This window comes from Paramormyrops kingsleyae, chromosome 18 (genome assembly GCF_048594095.1).
Source record: "Paramormyrops kingsleyae isolate MSU_618 chromosome 18, PKINGS_0.4, whole genome shotgun sequence".
Classification (NCBI taxonomy): domain Eukaryota; kingdom Metazoa; phylum Chordata; class Actinopteri; order Osteoglossiformes; family Mormyridae; genus Paramormyrops; species Paramormyrops kingsleyae.
In genome coordinates this window covers 16860284-16880475 of record NC_132814.1, presented here as the reverse complement: position 1 = coordinate 16880475, position 20192 = coordinate 16860284, and the positions used below count along the sequence as shown (strand labels likewise).

At 43.0% G+C, this 20192-nt stretch overlaps 3 protein-coding genes across 7 annotated transcripts; 2 read left to right on the top strand and 1 right to left on the bottom strand.

The window, feature by feature from the left end:
* Nucleotides 1-220: 220 nt before the first annotated feature.
* On the bottom strand, nt 221-7719 carry LOC111844790 (mitochondrial import receptor subunit TOM40B). 2 transcript variants are annotated; one of them, XR_011983441.1, is made up of 11 exons: nt 7504-7719; nt 6831-7024; nt 6639-6706; nt 6438-6530; nt 6242-6343; nt 5218-5323; nt 4871-4993; nt 4589-4665; nt 4214-4316; nt 980-3342; nt 221-675 (listed from the first exon to the last, which is right to left on the bottom strand). XR_011983441.1 is itself a non-coding variant. In XM_023813591.2 (10 exons), exons 2-10 carry the CDS (start codon nt 6973-6975, stop codon nt 3203-3205), a joined length of 957 nt encoding a protein of 318 aa, XP_023669359.1. In that variant the 5' UTR covers nt 6976-7024; nt 7504-7719; the 3' UTR covers nt 221-3202. The 2 variants fall into 2 exon arrangements, 1 of the variants encoding a protein (XP_023669359.1); XM_023813591.2 differs by having other exon boundaries at nt 221-3342.
* A 181-nt stretch (nt 7720-7900) lies between these two features.
* On the top strand, nt 7901-9758 carry ufc1 (ubiquitin-fold modifier conjugating enzyme 1). The gene is made up of 6 exons (XM_023813594.2): nt 7901-8059; nt 8452-8519; nt 8612-8675; nt 8776-8852; nt 9014-9104; nt 9184-9758. Exons 1-6 carry the CDS (start codon nt 7937-7939, stop codon nt 9262-9264), a joined length of 504 nt encoding a protein of 167 aa, XP_023669362.1. The 5' UTR covers nt 7901-7936; the 3' UTR covers nt 9265-9758.
* Nucleotides 9759-12999: 3241 nt separating this feature from the next.
* Nucleotides 13000-20079, top strand: fdxacb1 (ferredoxin-fold anticodon binding domain containing 1). 4 transcript variants are annotated; one of them, XM_023813587.2, is made up of 6 exons: nt 13000-13156; nt 15380-15580; nt 16042-16195; nt 16394-16597; nt 16689-16847; nt 17301-20079. In XM_023813587.2, exons 1-6 carry the CDS (start codon nt 13000-13002, stop codon nt 18325-18327), a joined length of 1902 nt encoding a protein of 633 aa, XP_023669355.2. In that variant the 3' UTR covers nt 18328-20079. The 4 variants fall into 4 exon arrangements, with proteins under 4 accessions (XP_023669355.2, XP_023669358.2, XP_023669357.2 ...); XM_023813590.2 differs by lacking the exon at nt 13000-13156 and adding an exon at nt 14530-14565; XM_023813589.2 differs by lacking the exon at nt 13000-13156 and adding an exon at nt 14615-14935.
* Nucleotides 20080-20192: the final 113 nt, after the last annotated feature.

The following is a 20192-nucleotide window of genomic DNA, read 5'->3' as shown; positions in this document are numbered from 1 at the left end:
GACATTAAACTGCATAAATTTCAATAAAAACTGGGGAAATGGAGGTGTTCTAAAACCTTGGACCGGTAGTGTTTGCCAAACACAGAAAAGCACTGGCAAAGAAAAAACAGTGAACACAAGTTGAATTTCATTGACAAGGAGAGAGGGACACTTAACAGCACCTCTTTGTCACGTCACGGTACGAAGGCGAGCAGGGAAGCAGGGAAAAGGAGCCAGGAAGTCAAAATAACAGGGATTTAATCAGGGAAACAGGACCGGGGGAAGCACACAGACGAACGTCAATGACAAATCTGGCGTACACTCACTGAGACACGGACTAAATGCACAATACTAGGCAAACAGAACAGGCAACAGGTGAGAACAATCAGGGATGAACACGAGGTAACGAGGTGGGCGTGGCACACATTAGGATCGGACGGAGCTGGGCGTGACACACTTGTACCATCCTGATAAAACTGTCATTCTGACGTCTAATTTTCCACCACATATAGATCCGCACTTGTCTGACAGCATTCTAGGTAGGACTGCTGTGTGTTCCCTACTCCTTATCACTTCTTTGACAGTAATATATACTTAGGTGTGTCTGCTATTGTGTCTGGCCCAGTAGATAAACCGTTCCCCTAACACCAAAACATAGTTACATTCCTCTTCCAGTGTCTTCCTTCCAGGCAAAAGCTAAGAGTAAGAACCATGAAAACAGGGACTAATTCATCCACTGAGCTCTTATCGACTTTGCATCCTTTTTTGTTCATACTCCGAATTTCAATTTCTACTTGTACTTATTTTGCATTTGCCTTTAATGCATTTGTAATCATATACCTTGCGCCATCTGCATCAAAACAGATTCCTCATATTGCTCGTAATTACCAAAAAATAGGATTTTCATTCCGAGAGTTCACAGAAACCGTGAACTTGTAATCTGCTCAAGATCAACTACCCTAAACATTGAAATGGTATTTAAAAGTCTTTGTCTACTTACCTGATCTCCAAGTTTTTCAGGCGGCAAACCCCCTGTCAGTTGAGCTCGATTTCTTTCACAGGAACCAACCAGACAGGACCCAGCTCATGTGCCGAGACATTTTTCTTCTTCCTTGTCTGGTTGCCATGCGATTCTGCTTTCCTACATATATAGTACAGTATACCCAAATGGGCTAATTACCAGTGTTTTTTCTCTGCCAATCGATGCAGAGAAAATGCATTTTTAACCTTTACAGATCCTATGAAGTATGGGCCACAGTTTGATACCAATACTTTTTCCAAATTATACAGACGTCATTTTTCTCCATTTTCAGACATGTGTGAATGTCACTTCTCAGCTGTCCTGAAGAGACTTGTCACTGCCAGTCGGGAATCATAGGTCCATCTCAGTGAGCAGCGAAAGTCTGACACCAGTTTCAGTTTATTAGATTCAAAATACATATCAACTTGTTGTTAAAAAATGTATTACATCTTGAGCCTAGTCGCAGTGGGAATGAACGGGAATGGAAATGCTGCCCAATGCGACAAGCAAACAATAAAACATTTCTCATATGCTACTTAATGTTTTAAGGGAAATTAACTGATGCAGGTATGCCTTATGGTGCCTTTAAAGGTTAAAAATAAAATCTGCCCACAGGAGCCACCTGAAAACTAAAAAAAATATAATAATAGTTATGATGCAATTCCTGTTTTTTTTTTTTTTTGCATGAATGGAATGTTACCCTGAATATTTTGCAAACAGCTCTACTGTGGACTATAAGTAATTAAAACGAGGCAAAGTATAGTATGTCACAAAAGCCTCAAATTTTAGGAAAAACTTAGTCAAATGATGTCATATGCATAACAAATTGCCCTATTCAGAGCATGTTGTGATAATTACACAAGATCCATGTGTACAGACATTTTAGAAAGAGTCACATCATTAAGTTTATCTTGTAATTCAAACCAGCAACCTCCTTTATGGTCACTGTTTGGTCACCAAGCCTGACCTGCCTCTCTCACTGAGTTTTTGCGAAACAACTCTGGTCGCCCTAAACTCATACTGGTCTCAGAGCGAAGGGCCACATCCTGCTTCCGGGTTCTAACGGGGTGCAGACCTGGACACACCAAGCTGCTGATCCAGAAATAAAAGCCTAGTTCTCAGAATGGAAAGACTGAGTATTGCTGGCGCCATCCAAAACCGCTTCCCTTAGATCTTTGAGAAAAATCTCAAATAAAGTATTAATATGACACTTCATTTGGAGAAAAAAGTCATTCTGAGCAATTCAAGTCGAACAATTAAGTTTCCTTTGAAGTCTGATTTTTCCTAATCATCTGCAATACTCAATATTCCCAGTGTTTTCAAAGACACAGACCTACAGTTAACCTTAAGACAACCTAAGATGTCACCCGTAAAGTAACAGACTTTAAGTGACACTGCACTATAATGACAGGAACAATGAGCAGCCCCAAACCAGCTGCCCTGTTTAGAGGTTTGATAAGCACCATAAACATACAACCCCACACTTTTTCTGGGCTGCTGCAGCTGCCCGCAGAATCATTATTAACAGTGGATGCCGGGACATGTTATCAATCAGTCAGTAATTTTACTTGAAATGAGATAGAAAGCCAGAAGCTATTATGTGCCTGTCCATTAATTCATACTAACGGAGTTGTCATTAAATTCTGTTAAGTACTGAGAAGCAAAGGATTCTAGGTAGCACTATCCACAAGTTTTGGATGTTTTTTGTTTTTTTTTGGTCAGACTTTACATCCTCACCTATTTGCCTGTGAGATCACAGGGCAGTTTCTGAACAGTCTGTTGCAGGGCAGTAGGTTTTAAAAGCCAAAAGAAAACACCTTGGGCGTCCTTCTGGCTGAGAGTCTAGATGCCACGCATCTTCTTTTTTTGCTGGGTTTCTATACTACGCTGTACCCTGGCGCCTGCCCAGACAGCACACGGCGGGGTGGCACAGGACCTGGCGTGAAATATCGGGGCAGCGAGAGTCCAGAGGTCGCAGGTCGAAACTCAGTTTGTGGAATTGGTGTAAAAAGGGGGATTCCCCTTTGACTCGCCAGTTTTGGGAGTTTAGATCTGATCAATTGAAGGTCAACCCCCCTCCCCCCCCCCCATTCGATAATATATGCACGGGCCAGAGTGCTGGGGGTGAGTTACAGCCACCGCAACCCCACCGCTTTGGCCTGCCACAGTGTATCTAGGCACTGGAGCCTCCAGGACGGCCATCTACCCAACGTTCACCCCCAAGCCACACTGCAGCTTGTCCCCACGGTGGTTGACGAAGGCCCCCATGATAAGGGTGGCGGGCAGGGGTGACAGCCGCTTCTCCAGTACGGCACCGATGATGCATCGGCTGTCCACCATGCCTGCAAGAGACGACAACGATCCAACCAAGGACATCAAGGGCAGACTTCGTTTACAGTAACAGAAAAGTAACAGCAGTTACTTTTTTAACACTGCAAAATTATTAATGGACTGAGATCCTATGTCTGTATAGCGCACTGTGTTTTCTGGGATAAGCTACCGGCCCCTCTGCTACCACAACACTGACCAGGAAGGAAAATTACTGAGACTTGGAGGAGTTACCAGGACTCCATGTTGAGCTCCAAAGTCCTAGATCAGGGGTGGTGAACCTGTGGCCTGTACTACGAAGCGGGGTTACTGGCTTATCGGGGTAACTTGTCGGATTTAAGGTAGTCTGGGCAAAATGTAAGGGAGCGAATATGAAGTCCATTTAAACTGTGGTACCTTAAATCCGACAAGTTACCCCAATAGGCCAGTAACTCTGCTTCGTAGTGCAGGCCACGGATCCATGGAGAGCAGGTGTGGGTTAGGGTTTTTGGGATGGCCTCGCAATCAGCCAATAGCAGTAGGTCCCCAGGACTGGAGTTAGGAACCCCTGCTTTATTATTGGCTGATTGAGAGGCCATCCCAAAAACCCACACCCAAAGCGGCTCTCTATGGAACAGGTTTGCCACCCCTGTCCTAGAGTTTTCTTGACCCTACTGAATGCTTTGCTGGATGCATATTACAGTTCAGCCAAAATAATTACCTGGACCTAAAGGTCATTAATTACATTTACCTGATGCTTTTACCCAAAGTGGCTTACAGAAGAGGGAAAGGTTACAATTTATCTGTGCTCCATGGGATTTGAACCCACACCCTTTACATTATTAGCACAATGCTCTACTTGTTGAGCTAGTCTGTTGTTTAATTAGTCAAAATCATTTAACCCACCTCTGAAGACCATGTTTGCTTCAGGAAGGTCCATCTGGTAGCCAAAGGAGAAGGTGGTCTCCTGCGTGCGAGTGCTAGCCTCAAACTCCACCCCCACCTGAATCTGTAGTAGATACACATACTCTTCAGTTACCTGTGGAAGACCCACCCCAAGCTGCTCGGAAACTTGCTACCTCAAGCATCAATCGCCAATCACATCCCAGGAAAACCACCAAGGTGAAGATCCATAAAGAAACACCGCTTTTCTGACAAATAGCACACATTGAATGTAACCAGCTCAAAATGCTCAGAGTTTCATTCACAAGTGCATGTATAAACTACTGTTCAAATCTGTGTACTGCTGTTATCGTCCTGCTAGATCCACATCTCCTTCACCTGCTTGTTGGCTTTGTGGTAGTAGCTTGCGTGGGCACCTCCTTTGCCAGCATTTAATGTTGCCACCCAGTTTGGCCCTAGACGAGGGAAAAGGGGGAAAAAAGCAGCACTTAAACATCTGACACAGAGAGATAGAAATCCAAGTCAGGGAAACAGGGAATTTACAACATGCTTTCAAATATAATCATAGTGCGATCTATTTTAGTATCTGTTTCTGTGACTCAGTACAACTGGAATGTGTGTGTGGTGGTTAAATTAAAGGCGTATGCCAACTTCCCGCACCTGAATACTGGCCCGCTAAAGTGAGGATACCACCCTCTTCTGCCCGACTTCGGTGGTACACAAGCTCCCCTCCTAGTACCAACTGTGAGGAGACACTCTGTAGAAAGTGTGCCACCATGATCACTGTTCCCATGGAAACACAGACACACACCATAAAACAGAAAAAGGATTAATCAATCGACAGCAGAAATACTGGATCGTGGACACCAACACATACTCCAGAAGGCTGTTAGAACGTCATCAGAATGGAATCCAAACTGAGTTCGTGACTAAGACAACACACTTTTTTTCACATCTCGCTCCATGTCAGTCGTGTGCACACACGTCATCCGCACACGCTGCCTCACCTGAATCCCTGAGAATATCTGGGTTGGCCAAGGTCACGGCCGCGGTGAAGTCACTCCCCCTGTATTCCATCTCAAACTGCCACGTGACGAACTGAGACTGCTGAGTCTGACACAGAAACACAGAAGGCGAAGACTTCAACAAGGCTCACAGCAGAAACACATCACAATGCAATTCATTCAATATGTCTGATGCAGATACTTTGTTGCTTAATATGTTTTAATCTTTGTTGTTTAATCATGTTAGAATTCATCGTGAGTTATTGCACTACTACCAATTTATAAACGTTCCCTGACTGCAGCAAATTAATCCAATCTTCCTGAAGTCTTGAGCCATGGTACTTTGATCTTACATTTATTTACACATTATTTATTGAGCAGAGGTTTTTTTCCCCCAAAGTGATGTTCATTTCTCAAAAGCAGGGTCAGACAATCGCCTGAGCAAATGGGGTTAAGGGCTCTTCCTTAGTGGCCAAATGGTGAAATCACTCTGCTGACCCTGGGATTTGAACCCGCAGCCTTCCAATCACAAGTACAGCTTCCTAACCCACTGATCCACACCTTGCTCCATGGCACCCATGGCAGAGGGATGAAGATCAGCAGGCACGTCCTCAATGTCTGTGCCATCCGTCACCTGCTACTTTGTGCTTTACGAGCCTCGTCCATTGATGTGACACACTTATAGCACAGCACTGTTTATGAGATTTTACCCACAACCCTGCAGAGCAGGAACCAGGAAGGGGGCCCAGCTGCTTAACCGGCCTGACAAAATGCAAGCCTGTTTGCCATCTCGGCCCGTCCTCGTAACAGACAGCTCAATGAACCCAGAAAACTAAGGGGCCAGTCATTGTCATACTGTGCTGTAACCATAGGTGCCATGTAAACACTGGATACAATGAAGATTTTTATGATATACAGCATTTTGGCTTACAGACTGACAGACAGAAGACATGTATATACAGACAGACAGAACACAGGCAGACAGACGGACAGAAACATGCACAGACAGATTCTGAGATAGCCTAACCTGGAATACAGCCTTAGTTCGGATTCTCTCACTTAAATGGAGCAGGGAGTGGGCATTCAAACTTCCGGAGGAGTCCATTTCACCAATCAGCATGGGGGAGTACTGGGGGAAAATTATGGAGCATAAACAGGGATACATTTGCAAAGTAATGCTCGAGATTGCACCTTTTTTTGTAAAAAAACAAAGAACACCATACCTCTTCCTTGCTGTCAGTATCCGACTGCAGGTACGAAGAATGGAAACGGTAACATGAGGGGCCCACAGCACTGAGATGTAAAGTGTGGCTAACCTTAATTAAAACACAACATCCCAGTCATTACACCGTTGTGTAATCAGATTTTTAGCATTTGTTCTTGTTCAAAATGACATGCCTTGAAAGGGACAAAAAAATGGTTACCTTAAAGAAACTGCTGAGAATCTTATTGACAACCAGTTTGACTCCTTCGGTTTGTTGAGGAAACACATCTGCAGACAGAAAATCAAGTTTCTTACAATTAAACGTGATTATTCATAATCAAGGAAAAAAAGTCGTCATTAGCGGACAGATGCGATCAATAGGCCCAATGTGTAAAAGCAGAAGGTTGGAAACCTTTGCAGCTGCGATGTAGCCCGTCAAAGCTGCCGGGGTTGGAAAGGCGACCGTCCCTCCGGTCCCATCGCGAGAGCGGCCTGTCGTGCGGGAAGGGGGAGTTCTGACGCCCTGGGCGAGAGGACAAGGCCAGGACACTTCCCATGGGAACCGACAGGGGTTCGAGAAGACGGTCGCACTTTCTGCCGGCAGTACTGCACAGTGAAATACAAGCACACGCCTACTTATTGTACAATGTGGGTGCACAGTTTACGTTGTTGCAATAAAAATTTCGGTGCCTCACTACAGAACAGTAAATTATATCACTTTGACAATATTTTGAACGGTTCAGATCAGCAACTATGCGACAAATGGGCCATTTAATAAAAAATAAGTATTAAAATGTTCGTTATAATATAAAATTGTTGATGTCGGCATTGCTGAACTTGATAGACAAGGGAACCATTAATACAACTATCAATGCGATTTATACCTCCTATCGTCGAAACAATGCAGCATTCAATATTAAAATGCAATGCGTTTTATTGTCTTACTTTTCTAAAATTTACTGCTCTACTCAGCGCATTTCGTTACGGTAACAGTAGGCTTCCGATGACACGGGCAATGTCGGCTGCAAGAAGATTTATGAAATGTCAACTTCAATGCATAAAAAAATAAAACGAATGCTACTTACGTTTAATTTCATTTGAAAAAATTTAAAAATATCTGGAGCACCGATGCCCAGAGAAGATGCTGAAGATATTGGCGTGCCACTAACGCAAATACAAAATGAATGAGACACTTACACAATAAGGTTACGGAAATGGCTAATCATGTGTGCAACAAGACTTCACTCCGTCTACGAGCAACAAAGAAATTAGTCCCCCTATAAATTCGGTACGGAACATGTTGTTCCGGAGGTTTTCATTTGGGGTACTTTTGTTTTATTTTATGACGTAATACACTTGCGTCTAAGTTGTAATAGTTTCTAAGGATATTTTGAAAATATCCTGCCCATAACAAAGTTTCTCATTTCTTTCTGGTCACCTGCTAAACTTTGAGTGATGGCAGTGGCTAGCTGACGAGTGCGTGACGTGTTTCCGGAAATTCCCTTCTCCACCGGCAAGATGGCAGATGAGGCGACAAGAAAAGCCGTTTCGGAAATACCGCTTTTAAAAACTAACTCTGGTCCCCGCGATAAAGAACTGTGGGTGCAGAGACTTAAAGAAGAGTATCTAGCCTTAATCAAAGTACGTTATTAGTGCGGGATGCCGTGTCATGGTGGTAAACCTCATTTTACTCTATCAGCTGTTTAGAGATGTTTCCATCTAGAGGCATGGAATGGATAATACACCAAATGAGAAAGCAAACATCATAAAACTTTCGTGGTTCTGCATTTTTGTTTAGCAACAGGACGAAGAAATGCTGTTTTGTAATGTATTGGTATTTATGAAGAACAACCAACTGTCGTGCTAGCATCACTAACAATAGACTTCATCCTTAACAGCTGTTTATTGTATGACTGTGCTGTACAGAAATGACGGGCTAACGGCAATATATCGGCATCGCATGAGGAAGACAGCTTGCAGATACAATTTTAAGTGGCCGATTCCCATTTATAGTTTCATCCTATTTCGTCTAGTATGTGGAAAATAACAAGAAAGCGGACAACGACTGGTTCCGTCTGGAGTCCAACAAAGAGGGCACTAGGTACGCATGGTCATTTATATACTCACTGAATGGAAACATCTACATTCGAATCAAGTATTATTACTCCTTAACTAGTGCTGTGTTCATTTCAGGTGGTTTGGAAAATGCTGGTATATTCATGATCTACTGAAGTATGAGTTTGACTTGGAGTTTGATGTGAGTTAATTGAGGCAGGACTTGTGTTTGTTTTATATCTGTAGCTCTGTAAATATAGTTTACAAGACTGAATCTGGTCCACGTGCTGTTTTGTGCTCAGATCCCTGTGACATACCCCGCTACGGCTCCGGAAGTTGCTATTCCTGAGCTTGATGGGAAGACTGCCAAAATGTACAGGTAGGTATGATTATTAATATTGGTTGCTAATCTTAATGCGGGTAAAACATCAGTGTTTTTGTACCGATGCCTATATACATAAGACTGATTTAGATAAACAGTAGATTCACTTTTGATCAATTGTAGTACAGCTTTAACTCACACTGCTTTTATTATGGTAGAGGAGGGAAGATTTGTCTGACGGACCACTTCAAGCCACTCTGGGCAAGAAATGTGCCCAAGTTTGGGCTTGCTCATCTAATGGCTCTGGGGGTATGTGGCTTGCCGTACAATATATGGTAGTAGATAAATAGCAAATGCTATATTTGTGAGCCATTTCCTCTTTCTGCAGCTTGGACCCTGGCTGGCCGTAGAAGTGCCAGATCTCATTGCCAAGGGTCTCGTACAACACAAGGAGCAGCAGAGCAGTTGAGAGTCCTGAGCTGTTCACTGCAGAATGAGCGGGACCGGTGTTATTGCGATGGGCCTATCACAAACCTCGACGCATCTCACATCCACAGGCTTCCTCTATGTCAAACCAGTGGTCTGTTCACTCCTTAAAGAGTCACATTGACTTTAAACCCTTTTCCTGCAATGATGTCTCGTGAATAAGCCTGTAAAAAGAGCATGTAGTCCATTTTGTGATTCACGTGTAAAAATATAACCACCCAAAGCAACTGGTTTAGTGATTAGCCCAGTGTGCACCCTGAAATTAGCCTTCAAGTTTGTGGGAACAGTATTTTAAGTTGAACAGAACATCACATATTAAGAAAAGTAAACCACTGACATAGAAATGCTAAAACTAAACTTATAGTCTAGCTTTTCATTCAGAAGTACAGAGCATCACATATTTTGCGTATAACAGGGTCTTTTAAGGTGTTTAGCCAATCTTGTCCTACAGTCTGAAAATAAAGGATACTTAAAACATTGCAGCTTATGGCTTGTATAATTTGGATAAAACCAGGTAAATGAGGGGTTGATTACAGTGTAACTGTAACATTAAAGTCATCTGCTAGCAGCAATTAATAGTACTTCATGATGAAACCCCTGAGGAGTCTACAAACTGACATCTACTTGGGGACCCCTAGATAGTCCATGTTTTTTCTCCCTTCCAGCTGTCCTAGCGCACCTGAACGAAACATTAGAGCAACGAAGAACACAGATAACCTGGTACATGTGATGGGAGATGGTAGGGAGCAAAAGTGTCAACTGTCTCGGAGTCCCTGAGGACCACTTTGAGAAACACTGATTTAGACATTTGGTTAGACAAATGGATGAAGAGAAATGACCTTATATACAGAGGCAGGTGAGATGATTTCCTCCTGTAGGTCATAAAATAAAGTCTTCACCAACAGCAACATAGCAGAAGCAAAAAATGTGGACCGTCTGAGGGTCCTCGATGACTGGATTGAGAAACACTGATGTAGAGTCACATATACCATAGTTTGCACATATACCATAGTTTCGGAAACTCATACAACCTGCATGAAAATGATGTCATGTGCTTCGTAATTCTGGAATCCAGCTTGTTTTATCAGTTCGGTAGAAATCACTTTATTGTTTATAATCATGGTCACCTGTATTTTATTTTGTAGATACTTTTGTCCAAAGAAACATGCGAGTCAGGATTAGACAGCATGGTCAGACAACTGGAGTTAAGGCCTTGCTTAATGTGAAATCAATCTAGCAACCATGGGATTAGAACCAGCAACCTTCTGTAGTAAATCTACATGGGTTATTTTTGCATTGCTCTTTCTTCGTTGGAATCTCCTTTAATCACTATATTCACAAAAGAATGTTACTGCCCAACACTGCAGTGAAATGTTTAACCCTTGAGCTTCATAATTTTCTGTCATATTGTACCAGATTTTACCATTCATTGATCCACACAAGTAATGAAAATGAAACAATGATTAGCATTGATGTTCTTTGTGGGCGGCAACTGAACAGGATCTCAGGCTTGTTCATGTATACAAATTTACAATGGAGCTTCATTTCTCAAACATCATTTTTCCCTCAAACAACTTATGTGCACACCACATGCAGCAGCCAACTCAGGTGCAAAATTTGTTTGGTGTTATTTTATATAGGTCTATATTTTTTAGGTCTGTCAATAGATTAAAAAAATGAACTACTTCATAAATAATGATTTCCTGTAAATAATTACAATTTTTCTCACTTTCAAGTTTGTTTCATGTTGTATAATGCATATGAACAAATGCCAAGGTTTTATTTCATAACTCTAACAGAAATGTTCTTTTTCTTAGAATAAATATATTTCACTCAGGGGTTAGATGTCTTTCAATTTTTTATGTTCTTATTAACCACAAAGACATTTTTAATAAGTTTCCTCTTCTTTACCAAAGATGAGTGGTATAGCTAACCCTGTGAACAGGCCACAAACTTTGCTCTCTATTGTACATACGTCTGCAAATCTCAAAGGAGAACAAGATGGGAGATTTGAAAAGACATATTCCAATATACATGTACAAATGTCACAATAAAGCATTTAATAATTTTTAAGGGCACCAGATACTAATGTAAGTCCATGACATTCTAACACAGTATGCTGTGAAATATCTAGAAATTACAATACATACTATGCTTATGTGGTCATTTGTAGTCCAGGAAGAGCCAAGAGTTTGTTGCCATTTTAAAAATTATATTTTGCATATAACAGGCAATGTACCCTATTTTCTATATCTGAGCCGAATTTAATATTGGATATTTAATTAAATGCAGTTTTTCTTGGCCAGAGTAGCCTCCTTTTTCGGGAGTAATACTAGATTCCTCCACGTCAAAGACGAAGGTGGGACTGTGATTGTGATTCGCTCAACAGATTATATCAACCAGTGTTGTGTGGCCAATCAGCGCTCTCATACTGCTGGCCAATGAAATTGATCCTGAGAAGTCGTCTGAGCTGCAGGGCGTGGTTTATCCCTGTCGTGGGAGAAAATGGCGCATTTATTACGTGCGCACGTTTGTAATATGGTTCCTCGTTTATAGAACTTTGCGTAAATTTCATCACAAAAAATGCGTACGCAAAAAATAGAAAATGACGTACGCAGAAAAAAACCTAGTGTATCAAACGTGGCGTAGGCAAAAATGTGCGCAATCTCCTCTTGATAAATCAGAACTATTTTGTAAACGTGCGTACGTGACCGAGCCTGAGGTTCTGCCCAGTTGCCGCCCACAAATAACCATAAATGGTCAATGCAAATGAATTGCGTGCTCATTTAATACGCAAATCAACACTTTCTGGTTGCACAGTCCGATGATGGCGGCTATAACAATCAAGAGAAGAAATTTAAATTTTAACAAGTCCGAGGTAGATGTCCTGCTGTCGGAGGTAAAAACACGAAAAGATATTATATTGGGGAACCATACCGCAGGTATCACAAACAAGAGAAAGTACGTTGAATGGCAGCAAATTACCGCTGCAGTAAATGCCGTCAGCTCAACAGAACGCGCTGTACCCGAAATAAAAAAGAAGTGGCAGGATCTGAAAGTAGAGGGGAAAAAACGACTGGCTGCGCACAGGGCCAATACAGAAGCATCAGATGGGAATAATCCCACACCTTTTCTCTCAGACTTCGAGGAGCGTATGGCATCTATAATAGGAGATTCCGTATCATGCAGTGTTGTAGCAGAGCAGTCGGAAACTACTGATGAGGCACATGAGACCACTGAAACAAAACCAGGTAAAACCATTTCGTCAATGAATGAAAGATACAAGGAACACATTAACAAAAAAAGTTAATGACCCAATAATGAAATGGCATGGCTTTGATCGTCGTAAATAAGTTCTCTTTTTCCGGTAGATGTGGGACGGGATGCTGGAGTAGCCGCGGAGGAATCCGATGCACCCGGTCCGAGCGCGAGATCGCGTGAGACGCTGACGCCGCCGCCGCCACGTGTTCCGAAAATCCACAGCGGTGGCCGCGTCCTCACAGATGCGGTACTGCAGACACAAAGGGACACCATTACAGCCATCCGAGAAGTGGCGAAGGAGCTCAGAGAGATTAAAGGGGTATTGAGCGAAATATCGGTTTCATTAAAGGACTTCTTTTAAAGACGCACCGTTGCTCTTGTTTTTCCAAAAGCAGCACTCAGTGTAGACGTAATGCGCAACAACTGAAGGAGCATCAGTTTAATTAGGTGCGTGGACATGCAAGTTCGGATAGTCTGGCTGGCAATCAAGCGAGTTGGCACATGCTATTATGATCCTGTGGACTTTGGTCGGGTTGTACAGCAGCTTCCTCCTGATTCATCCAAACGCCATCTGAAGGATGCTCAGGAGCTGTCAAAGCATGTGAGATGTATAGGTGGGTACCTGGGGCACCGACTAAGCAACACCCCCTCCCCCATAAGAAAAAGATAAACGAATTGGTACTTTGGCAGGAGTGTGTATCACGGATTTAAGGCACTATTTAAGTCATGTTAAGTAGCTCTATAGTGTCATTTTACCATACACAGTACCGTACACAGTTAAAAACGGAAAAGTGTTTCTCTCAGACCAAGGTGCTACCTAAATTAACACAAGACTAACACATAACCTAACAGCATAGAGTGCATAGTTTGCTATCTGTGGGCTGCATTTTCGTTCACTCAACTGGTCAGATGTGAGGTAGCAGAGTTAAATGTATCCTGCAGGCCCACGAAGTAGTGAAGTTGATTGACCCGATTAGGGAAACCTAACATCGGTGCAAAGTTAGTTTTTACGTTTGCCTAATCTCCCACGCCATGGGGACAGATGATAAACGTAATGTCAGGTTTGTTTTGCCTTCCAGTTGCCGGAGTCAGCTGTAGCCAGAATCTGTATATGTACAGGTATAACAAGTATTTGAGCAGTTGGTGTCTAATGCTGGGCCCACATCAGAACTTAACTGGAAAATAATGGCTGTTCATAAAAAGTTGTCATGGGCAAAGTTAAGAAACTTTATTGATCCCAAGGGGAAATTATTATGCACAGACCTACAGGTTATCGCAAAAACCTGCATACACACCGGCCCTTTGTGGAAAATCTTAGTGGCCCCTGAATACTCATCGTGTGTTGTATCTAGTGTATCATTGTCGTAGGCTTGTTTAGTGTTTTTATTTTTATTTTATTTTTGTGACTGCACTGAAGTACCATGCCAAATTCCTCCTACACGCATATGTGCTTGGTAATAATAAAACTGATTGTGAAACTCGTTCCCTTCTAATCCTTACATTAACAAAAAATATATCATACCATCCACTGATGCGAATGATTGACGCCTAATTCACACTTAATGCAATAAGGGCAATTAGAGGGATTTTCAGTCCCTGGGGAGAAGTGAGCAGAAGTGTTTGAAATAGCAAATTAAATTCTCCAAAGAAAATGCATATTCTTTGGTGTACACAAATAAATTAAAAATAAATAAACTCCATTTAACATTTTTAGAGTTACTGTTTGTTACGTCAAAGCGAGACTTGGTAATAAGAATTGTTGACATGCGCGCAGTTGTTCATTCTCCAGCATTTTATATTCAAATTGTGGGCGTGTCCACTGTGTCATGTCAATCACGCCCGGTTTAATCAGCCATTGGTTGGAGAGCCTCGTTTCTCCAGTCACTGCTCTGTTCAGTCCTCAAGGACTCGCCCCTGCCTGAAATCCCGACATTTTATTGGGGCATCCTGGCGCCTATCTTTCGCTTAACCCTAGCGCTGTGTTATTGTTTAGTCCTCCGATGCAGAAACTTCTGAGATTCGCGTTAGTACGATTTATTTTTAATATGCAATGTCGTCTTTTTATAAAAATATACCTAGGTCATTTATAAAAAGTTAAATTAATATCGTGGCTTAAATAGACCATCGGACGCAAAAACACTGTTTAAATATATTTTTACAGTTTTGTAACACATCTCTGTGTTTCCTTCAGGGTTTTTTTGTAACCCGAACTCCTGGGAAAATTTAAGTACTTAAGAAAAGGTTGCTTTGATAAGAATGGGAATTTATTCGACTGTGTGAAAATGGCGGAACCGTGCACTGTTGACAGCGATTTATTTTGCTGATATTTTAAATGATGATTTAAAATATCAATCATTAAGCGCATGGCGCAGTCCCGCTGAGTACATCGTGAAGTGAGTTGGGACAGACTGCAGCCACATGCGTTACTAAAAGCTGCTTACTGTCTCTCGCTGACCGCTCGCATCATAAGCTAGATTTTTCCCAGTTGAACGAAACGTGATATTGCTGAATATGTGAATCAAAACATATTTGCATTGATAATATGTCTGTTTAATCATACAATTATACAGCCTTTCACTGTCAAGGACGTCTAGGGCTCCTACTTTTGGCTTTGGGCTGCTGTGACAAAGAATCTGCGTTTTAAATACCCTTTTGTAGATGTGGTAGGTAGTTCATTAATGATTTACGAGGATTAGTGAGTTCACTTTCTTTTGTGACCATGCGGGAAAGTGACATGCATGGCATACAAGACTGCCTGATCAATGTCTTCCTTCGGATTGCCGACATTCTGCAAAACTTCTTTAAAATATTTTTTTGATCTTCTTTTTTTTCTACAGTAAATGTGTTGTCCGGCAGAGACACAATGACAGCTCCTCGGGAAGTGTTGCTTGTCGGGGAAGGAAATTTCTCCTTCTCGGCTGCTTTATGCCAGGCTGCGGGAGGCAGTGCCAAGGTTACGGCCACCTGCTTTCAGGCCGAGGATGTGGCTCGGCTTCAGGACGGCGCTGCGGAGAACATACGGAGACTTTCAGAGTCCGGTGAGTGGATCCGGCATTTCATTTCGGTATAATTCTCTTGACACTCGTACAGTTTAATTAATACAATCTTTATGTTTTTTTTGTGCTGTCCTTGTTAAAGAAGAGGGATACTTTCTTGGGAGAAGGGAGTATTTCTAATTTCCCAGTACAGTGGGTCATAAAATTTCCGGGATGCCAACTGGCTGGAGTGAGATTTTCAATTTGAGATCAGTCTGTACACTCATTTACATGTATGTGACAGTTTTATTACCTTGTAAATAGTATGTAGGGTTTGCAAATTGCCTCATCGCTTTTGATGTAGCTGATTTAAGGTTTATGGTGGAATGATGGAATAATATAGATTTTCCTTAAGATTTATTGCGAGTCTGAAAGGTTGTGTCACTCCAGATGCGTGAGAGCTGGCAATCCTGCAAAGCCAGCGGCAGCCTAACAGCAACGACTTGGCGTCTTGTGTCCGGCAGGCGCAGATATGTACTACGAGGTGGACGGCACAGCCCTGGAGTGCACGTCCCTGAAACAGCGGTACTTTGACTGCATCATTTTCAACTTCCCCCACTGCGGGCGAAAGAGTGGAGTGAAGAAGAACCGCAGCCTGTTGGCTAAGTTTTTCCTCAGGTGTTCATCTCTGTGCTCATTTTCTCCAGTACGGCTAACCAACAGTAGCATGCATTACTGAGTCTACTGAGTCTTACTGAGTATTTGGTATATTTGATAGACGAAGTACAGGAAGTGAGGAATTTTAGCTATGGGACTGTAACTTGGATAACCGGCTTCTGTGTCAGACAGTAATTAATGACACATTTGCATATCCAGCTCCATTCAGGTGCTAAAGAACGGTGGTGAGATCCACGTCGCCCTGTGCAACGGGCAGGGGGGGACGCCCGCGGATAAGCCGACTAGGGAGTGGCACAACAGCTGGCAAGCCGTTGCTATGGCTGCTGAGGCTGGTCTTATCCTGAGTCAGATCTGTCCCTTTGACCATGAGAAATACCAGAGCTACAAGTGCACCGGCTACAGGTGACCCGTGATAGTCTGGCCGTCATCAGCATTACCAGCAAAACAAACTGATTGGATGCAATGTGACGCCTTCAAAATGTTTCTTTTTAAGGAGCCAAGACAAAGGTTTCCATGTAGAAGGGGCGCTAAATCACATCTTTACGCATAGCTTGCCCTACGCTGCTATACCGAGTATAAACCTGGAAGCCGTTGTGGGAAAGGAAATCATTCTCTTTGAGTTTCCCAAGGAGCTGACCGAGTTTGCTAACAGGTACTTGTATGCCAACACACGCAAGCAGACACACAAGCACACCTGTTTTGTATATAGAGTTATGTTTTTTCGCCAACAAAAGTTCACTGGATCATGGCTAGGACACTAGAAGTTAATGAAAATAGTTAATATTTAGCGTAGCGCAATTTACCTTATCCATATCTTAAAATGACTTCCCGATAGGTCATGAAATTGGTGACGCATACCATTACACCAAGGTCATGTCAGTGAACGGGTACAAAATGAAAAGACCATTTATGCCTCTGAAGTTCATTGGGCAGCAGTTTTTTTTTTAACAAGTCAAACATTATGCTAACAATGCAGAGGTGGTGGGTTCAAATCCCAGGGAGTACATACAGATTGTAACCCCTCTAAAGTACACCGCTGTAGATAAAAGTGGCACGTTCAATGAATCAATGTGAAAAGTAAACTTGTATTGTTTTTCCTACTTAGGAATTTCCTGGATCCAAAATCTCACCACCCAGTACAAATGGTCCAGGAGCAGCTGTTGAAGGAACTGGAGTCCTTGTGGCCTGTGCAGGTGGTAGATGTTGACTTCCCCTTTCTCTTCCGCGATTCTCCGGAAAGACTGCAGGCCTGTGGCCCTGATATAACGACGTCCGACATTTACTGGATCCGGCCCGTTGAGGTTCACAATCTGGGCGAAGAAGACTGTCGGCCAGATGGGAGCCAGGACAGCCCAACAGGGAACTATGGACTCTGGCCGTCCCTGCTGCTGCATGTCCAGGAAGTGGTCCAGCGCAGTGACTTCTGCCCCGGGGTTCTGTTCAGGCTGAGTGGACCAGTCTACCGCAGGGTTCCTGTGTCCAGGAACACCTCCCCCGCCTTTCACCAGCTGCTCCTGGTCGGAGCCCTGCCTTCTGAGCCTGAGCCAGTCGGGCAGCTAAGGAATTGCCTGGAGATGCTCCTGGCCCCATATGGAATTGCACTGGAAGAGGAAGATAGGAGCCGTGTACACGAGCTGTGGTTGAAGGTAAAGGGTTCCTTCAAGGTTGGACGTTTGGAGGTGCTCTCTGCCCCTGACGATGTACAGCAGCTGTGTGTGGTGACCCTTAACCTGGACCTGCTGGCCGCGCAGATCTTCGGCGTGACCGATTGGCGGCTCCTTTGGAGCCCCGACTTCCGCTTCCTGTCCCACTTCCTCCCCAGTTCACCAGGACCCTTCCGGCCTTTCTCCCTGTACCCGCCCACCTACGTGCACGACGTCAGCTTCTGGGTGGAGCCCGACAGCTTCGATGAGCTGGCTTTCCACTCGCTGGTGCGGCGGGTGTCGGCGGGAGCCGTCAGGAAGGCGACGCTGGTCGACCGTTTCCGGCACCCGCACATGGGCCACGCCAGCATGTGCTACCGGCTGACTTACCAGTCTGCTGACCGCGCGCTGTCGTACAGCCAGGCCCTGGCCATGCAGCTGGAGCTGCGCAGGCTTCTCCCCTTAGAGCTGCAGGTCACAATGCGCTAGAGAGGCTGGTGGAGAGTAGAGCACCAAGATGAATGCTGTCAATATGAGACCCAGTTGCAACCCAGCAGGGAATCATGGGAGTTTGGTTTGACTATTTTAACAGAAGAAAATTTTTTTTTTTTAATAATATCCATGCAGATTTACAATGGCGGGTAGTGTGTTGCCCATGGGAATTTTACTTGCACAAAAATGTTCTGAGGGCAGAATGAAAAATGGTTCAGAGAGATAACCAATCAGATTGTAGAGGAGGTGGGTCCAAGCAACCAAAGGTGGCAGGGCCAACCAATCCGATGTCTTGGTCCTGCCTCCTCTAGTTGCTTGGATCCCACCTCCTCTGGACCCTCAGAACATTTAAGTAAAACTCCCATGAGTCAGTGGATCCTACTGTTCTGGAGAATCTTGATCACTTTTTTTTTTTTTGGAAGTGTGATTTTTATGGTTGGCAACAGTAAAAGAATTTTTTTTTTGATTCCATCCATCCATCAGCTTATCCGGTACAGAGTTGTAGTGGACCTGAAGCCCACCCCAGGCATCTACATCACATTTATATAGTTAGCAGACACTTTTGTCCAAAGCAGTGTACAAGTGTGGCAGATAGCACATGGCAAACATCCGTGCTGTCAAAGAGTTAATTCCGTGAGGGCGGCTTCCAGTAAATGCCCAGGGATGAGGCTAAGCAGTATTGGAGCAGGAGCTACACAACATCTTCCAAAACAGCAAGAACCAGATAAGACTCTTCAAGGACCAGAAGTGCAGCATAAGATCCATCTGGGAATGTAAAGAGGTATCAGTTTAGTATAGAATGCAAGGCCATTGTAGGATATTTTATTTACAAAAAAAAACCCATTAGCTTGTTAAAATGCAAACGGGCTGCTTTTGAACAGTGAGAACAACAGTATTTGATTTGTTCATGTATAAGGACAAATATTTTAGAAATTATAAAAGTTATTGGAGAAAAATATAGAGTCCTATTAAATTATCTTTCATACCGTGTACTGTAATAGATGCAATGTTGTTTTGCTATTCTATGTGTAATTTAACTTTTCTGTTAATTCTTTTATTCTGAAACAGAATGTGTGATCTGAGTGTGCTTATTTGAAACTGACAGACGATTGTATTCTTGTGGCGATTTTTATACGTGTCAAATGAAAGTGAAACTTTCGCGATGGTTTTTATAGTGCTCGTGCTATCACTGTAATTATGTTCGACGTCCAGCTTTGGTGTCGCTCAAAAATTTATTTAATACAAAACATATAATCACCACCGCCGCCCATGCAGAAGGATTCAATAGAATTAAATGACGCTGCTGAATTGCATGGCGATAGCATGTTTGCGGAAGAAATGCGTATTTATGTTTTTTGTATTTGTGAGACAATCTTTTAACGAGCAAAGCCATCTCTTTTTAAGCGTAACTTTGTGAACTGCCGCGATGTTGGTAAAACATAAGCTGTGCGGGACAGGTTATCCAAAACCTGCTATTTTGTTTACAGTCCAAGCGAGACTAAAAATAGCACTGTGAGTAACCGTGAGATATAACTTTAATAATAACGGCCCCGGGATACTGCATTGACCTGTGCTCTCCGTGGGCGAGCGACTGACTACCTCCCAAATTTCGTGCAGGTTACCGACGGAGGGTAATTTTTGTTTTGGATAATTAAATATACCTGTTTTTGGATGTTTTCTGACTGCGAATTTCAGTTGCTGTTATGTGGGATTAATGTGTTTTGGTTAATAAAGTACTTTTTGGTTGGCTTTGTGTCTTCTGGTAGTTAATCGATTAAGATCTTTAACCCCCGCCCCCCCCCCCCAATTTAGCGTTGTGTTGTATATAGGAATGCGTTCTATAAAGCGGAATGTGGACATGA

What these genes read in the sequence shown, in the direction of transcription:
- LOC111844790 (XM_023813591.2), bottom strand. Translation starts at nt 6,975, where the DNA reads ATGGGAAGTGTCCTGGCCTTGTCCTCTCGCCCAGGGCGTCAGAACTCC. An exon ending in GCTACATCGCAGCTGCAAAG is followed by an intron (nt 6,707 to 6,830) that starts GTTTCCAACCTT and finishes TTCTGTCTGCAG; the next exon opens with ATGTGTTTCCTCAACAAACC. An exon ending in AGCAAACATGGTCTTCAGAG is followed by an intron (nt 3,343 to 4,213) that starts GTGGGTTAAATG and finishes CGTCTCTTGCAG; the next exon opens with GCATGGTGGACAGCCGATGC.
- ufc1 (XM_023813594.2), top strand. Translation starts at nt 7,937, where the DNA reads ATGGCAGATGAGGCGACAAGAAAAGCCGTTTCGGAAATACCGCTTTTA. An exon ending in AGTATCTAGCCTTAATCAAA is followed by an intron (nt 8,060 to 8,451) that starts GTACGTTATTAG and finishes TATTTCGTCTAG; the next exon opens with TATGTGGAAAATAACAAGAA. An exon ending in AAGACTGCCAAAATGTACAG is followed by an intron (nt 8,853 to 9,013) that starts GTAGGTATGATT and finishes TTATTATGGTAG; the next exon opens with AGGAGGGAAGATTTGTCTGA.
- fdxacb1 (XM_023813587.2), top strand. Translation starts at nt 13,000, where the DNA reads ATGCAAGTTCGGATAGTCTGGCTGGCAATCAAGCGAGTTGGCACATGC. An exon ending in TACAAGTGCACCGGCTACAG is followed by an intron (nt 16,598 to 16,688) that starts GTGACCCGTGAT and finishes TTTCTTTTTAAG; the next exon opens with GAGCCAAGACAAAGGTTTCC. An exon ending in CTGACCGAGTTTGCTAACAG is followed by an intron (nt 16,848 to 17,300) that starts GTACTTGTATGC and finishes TTTCCTACTTAG; the next exon opens with GAATTTCCTGGATCCAAAAT.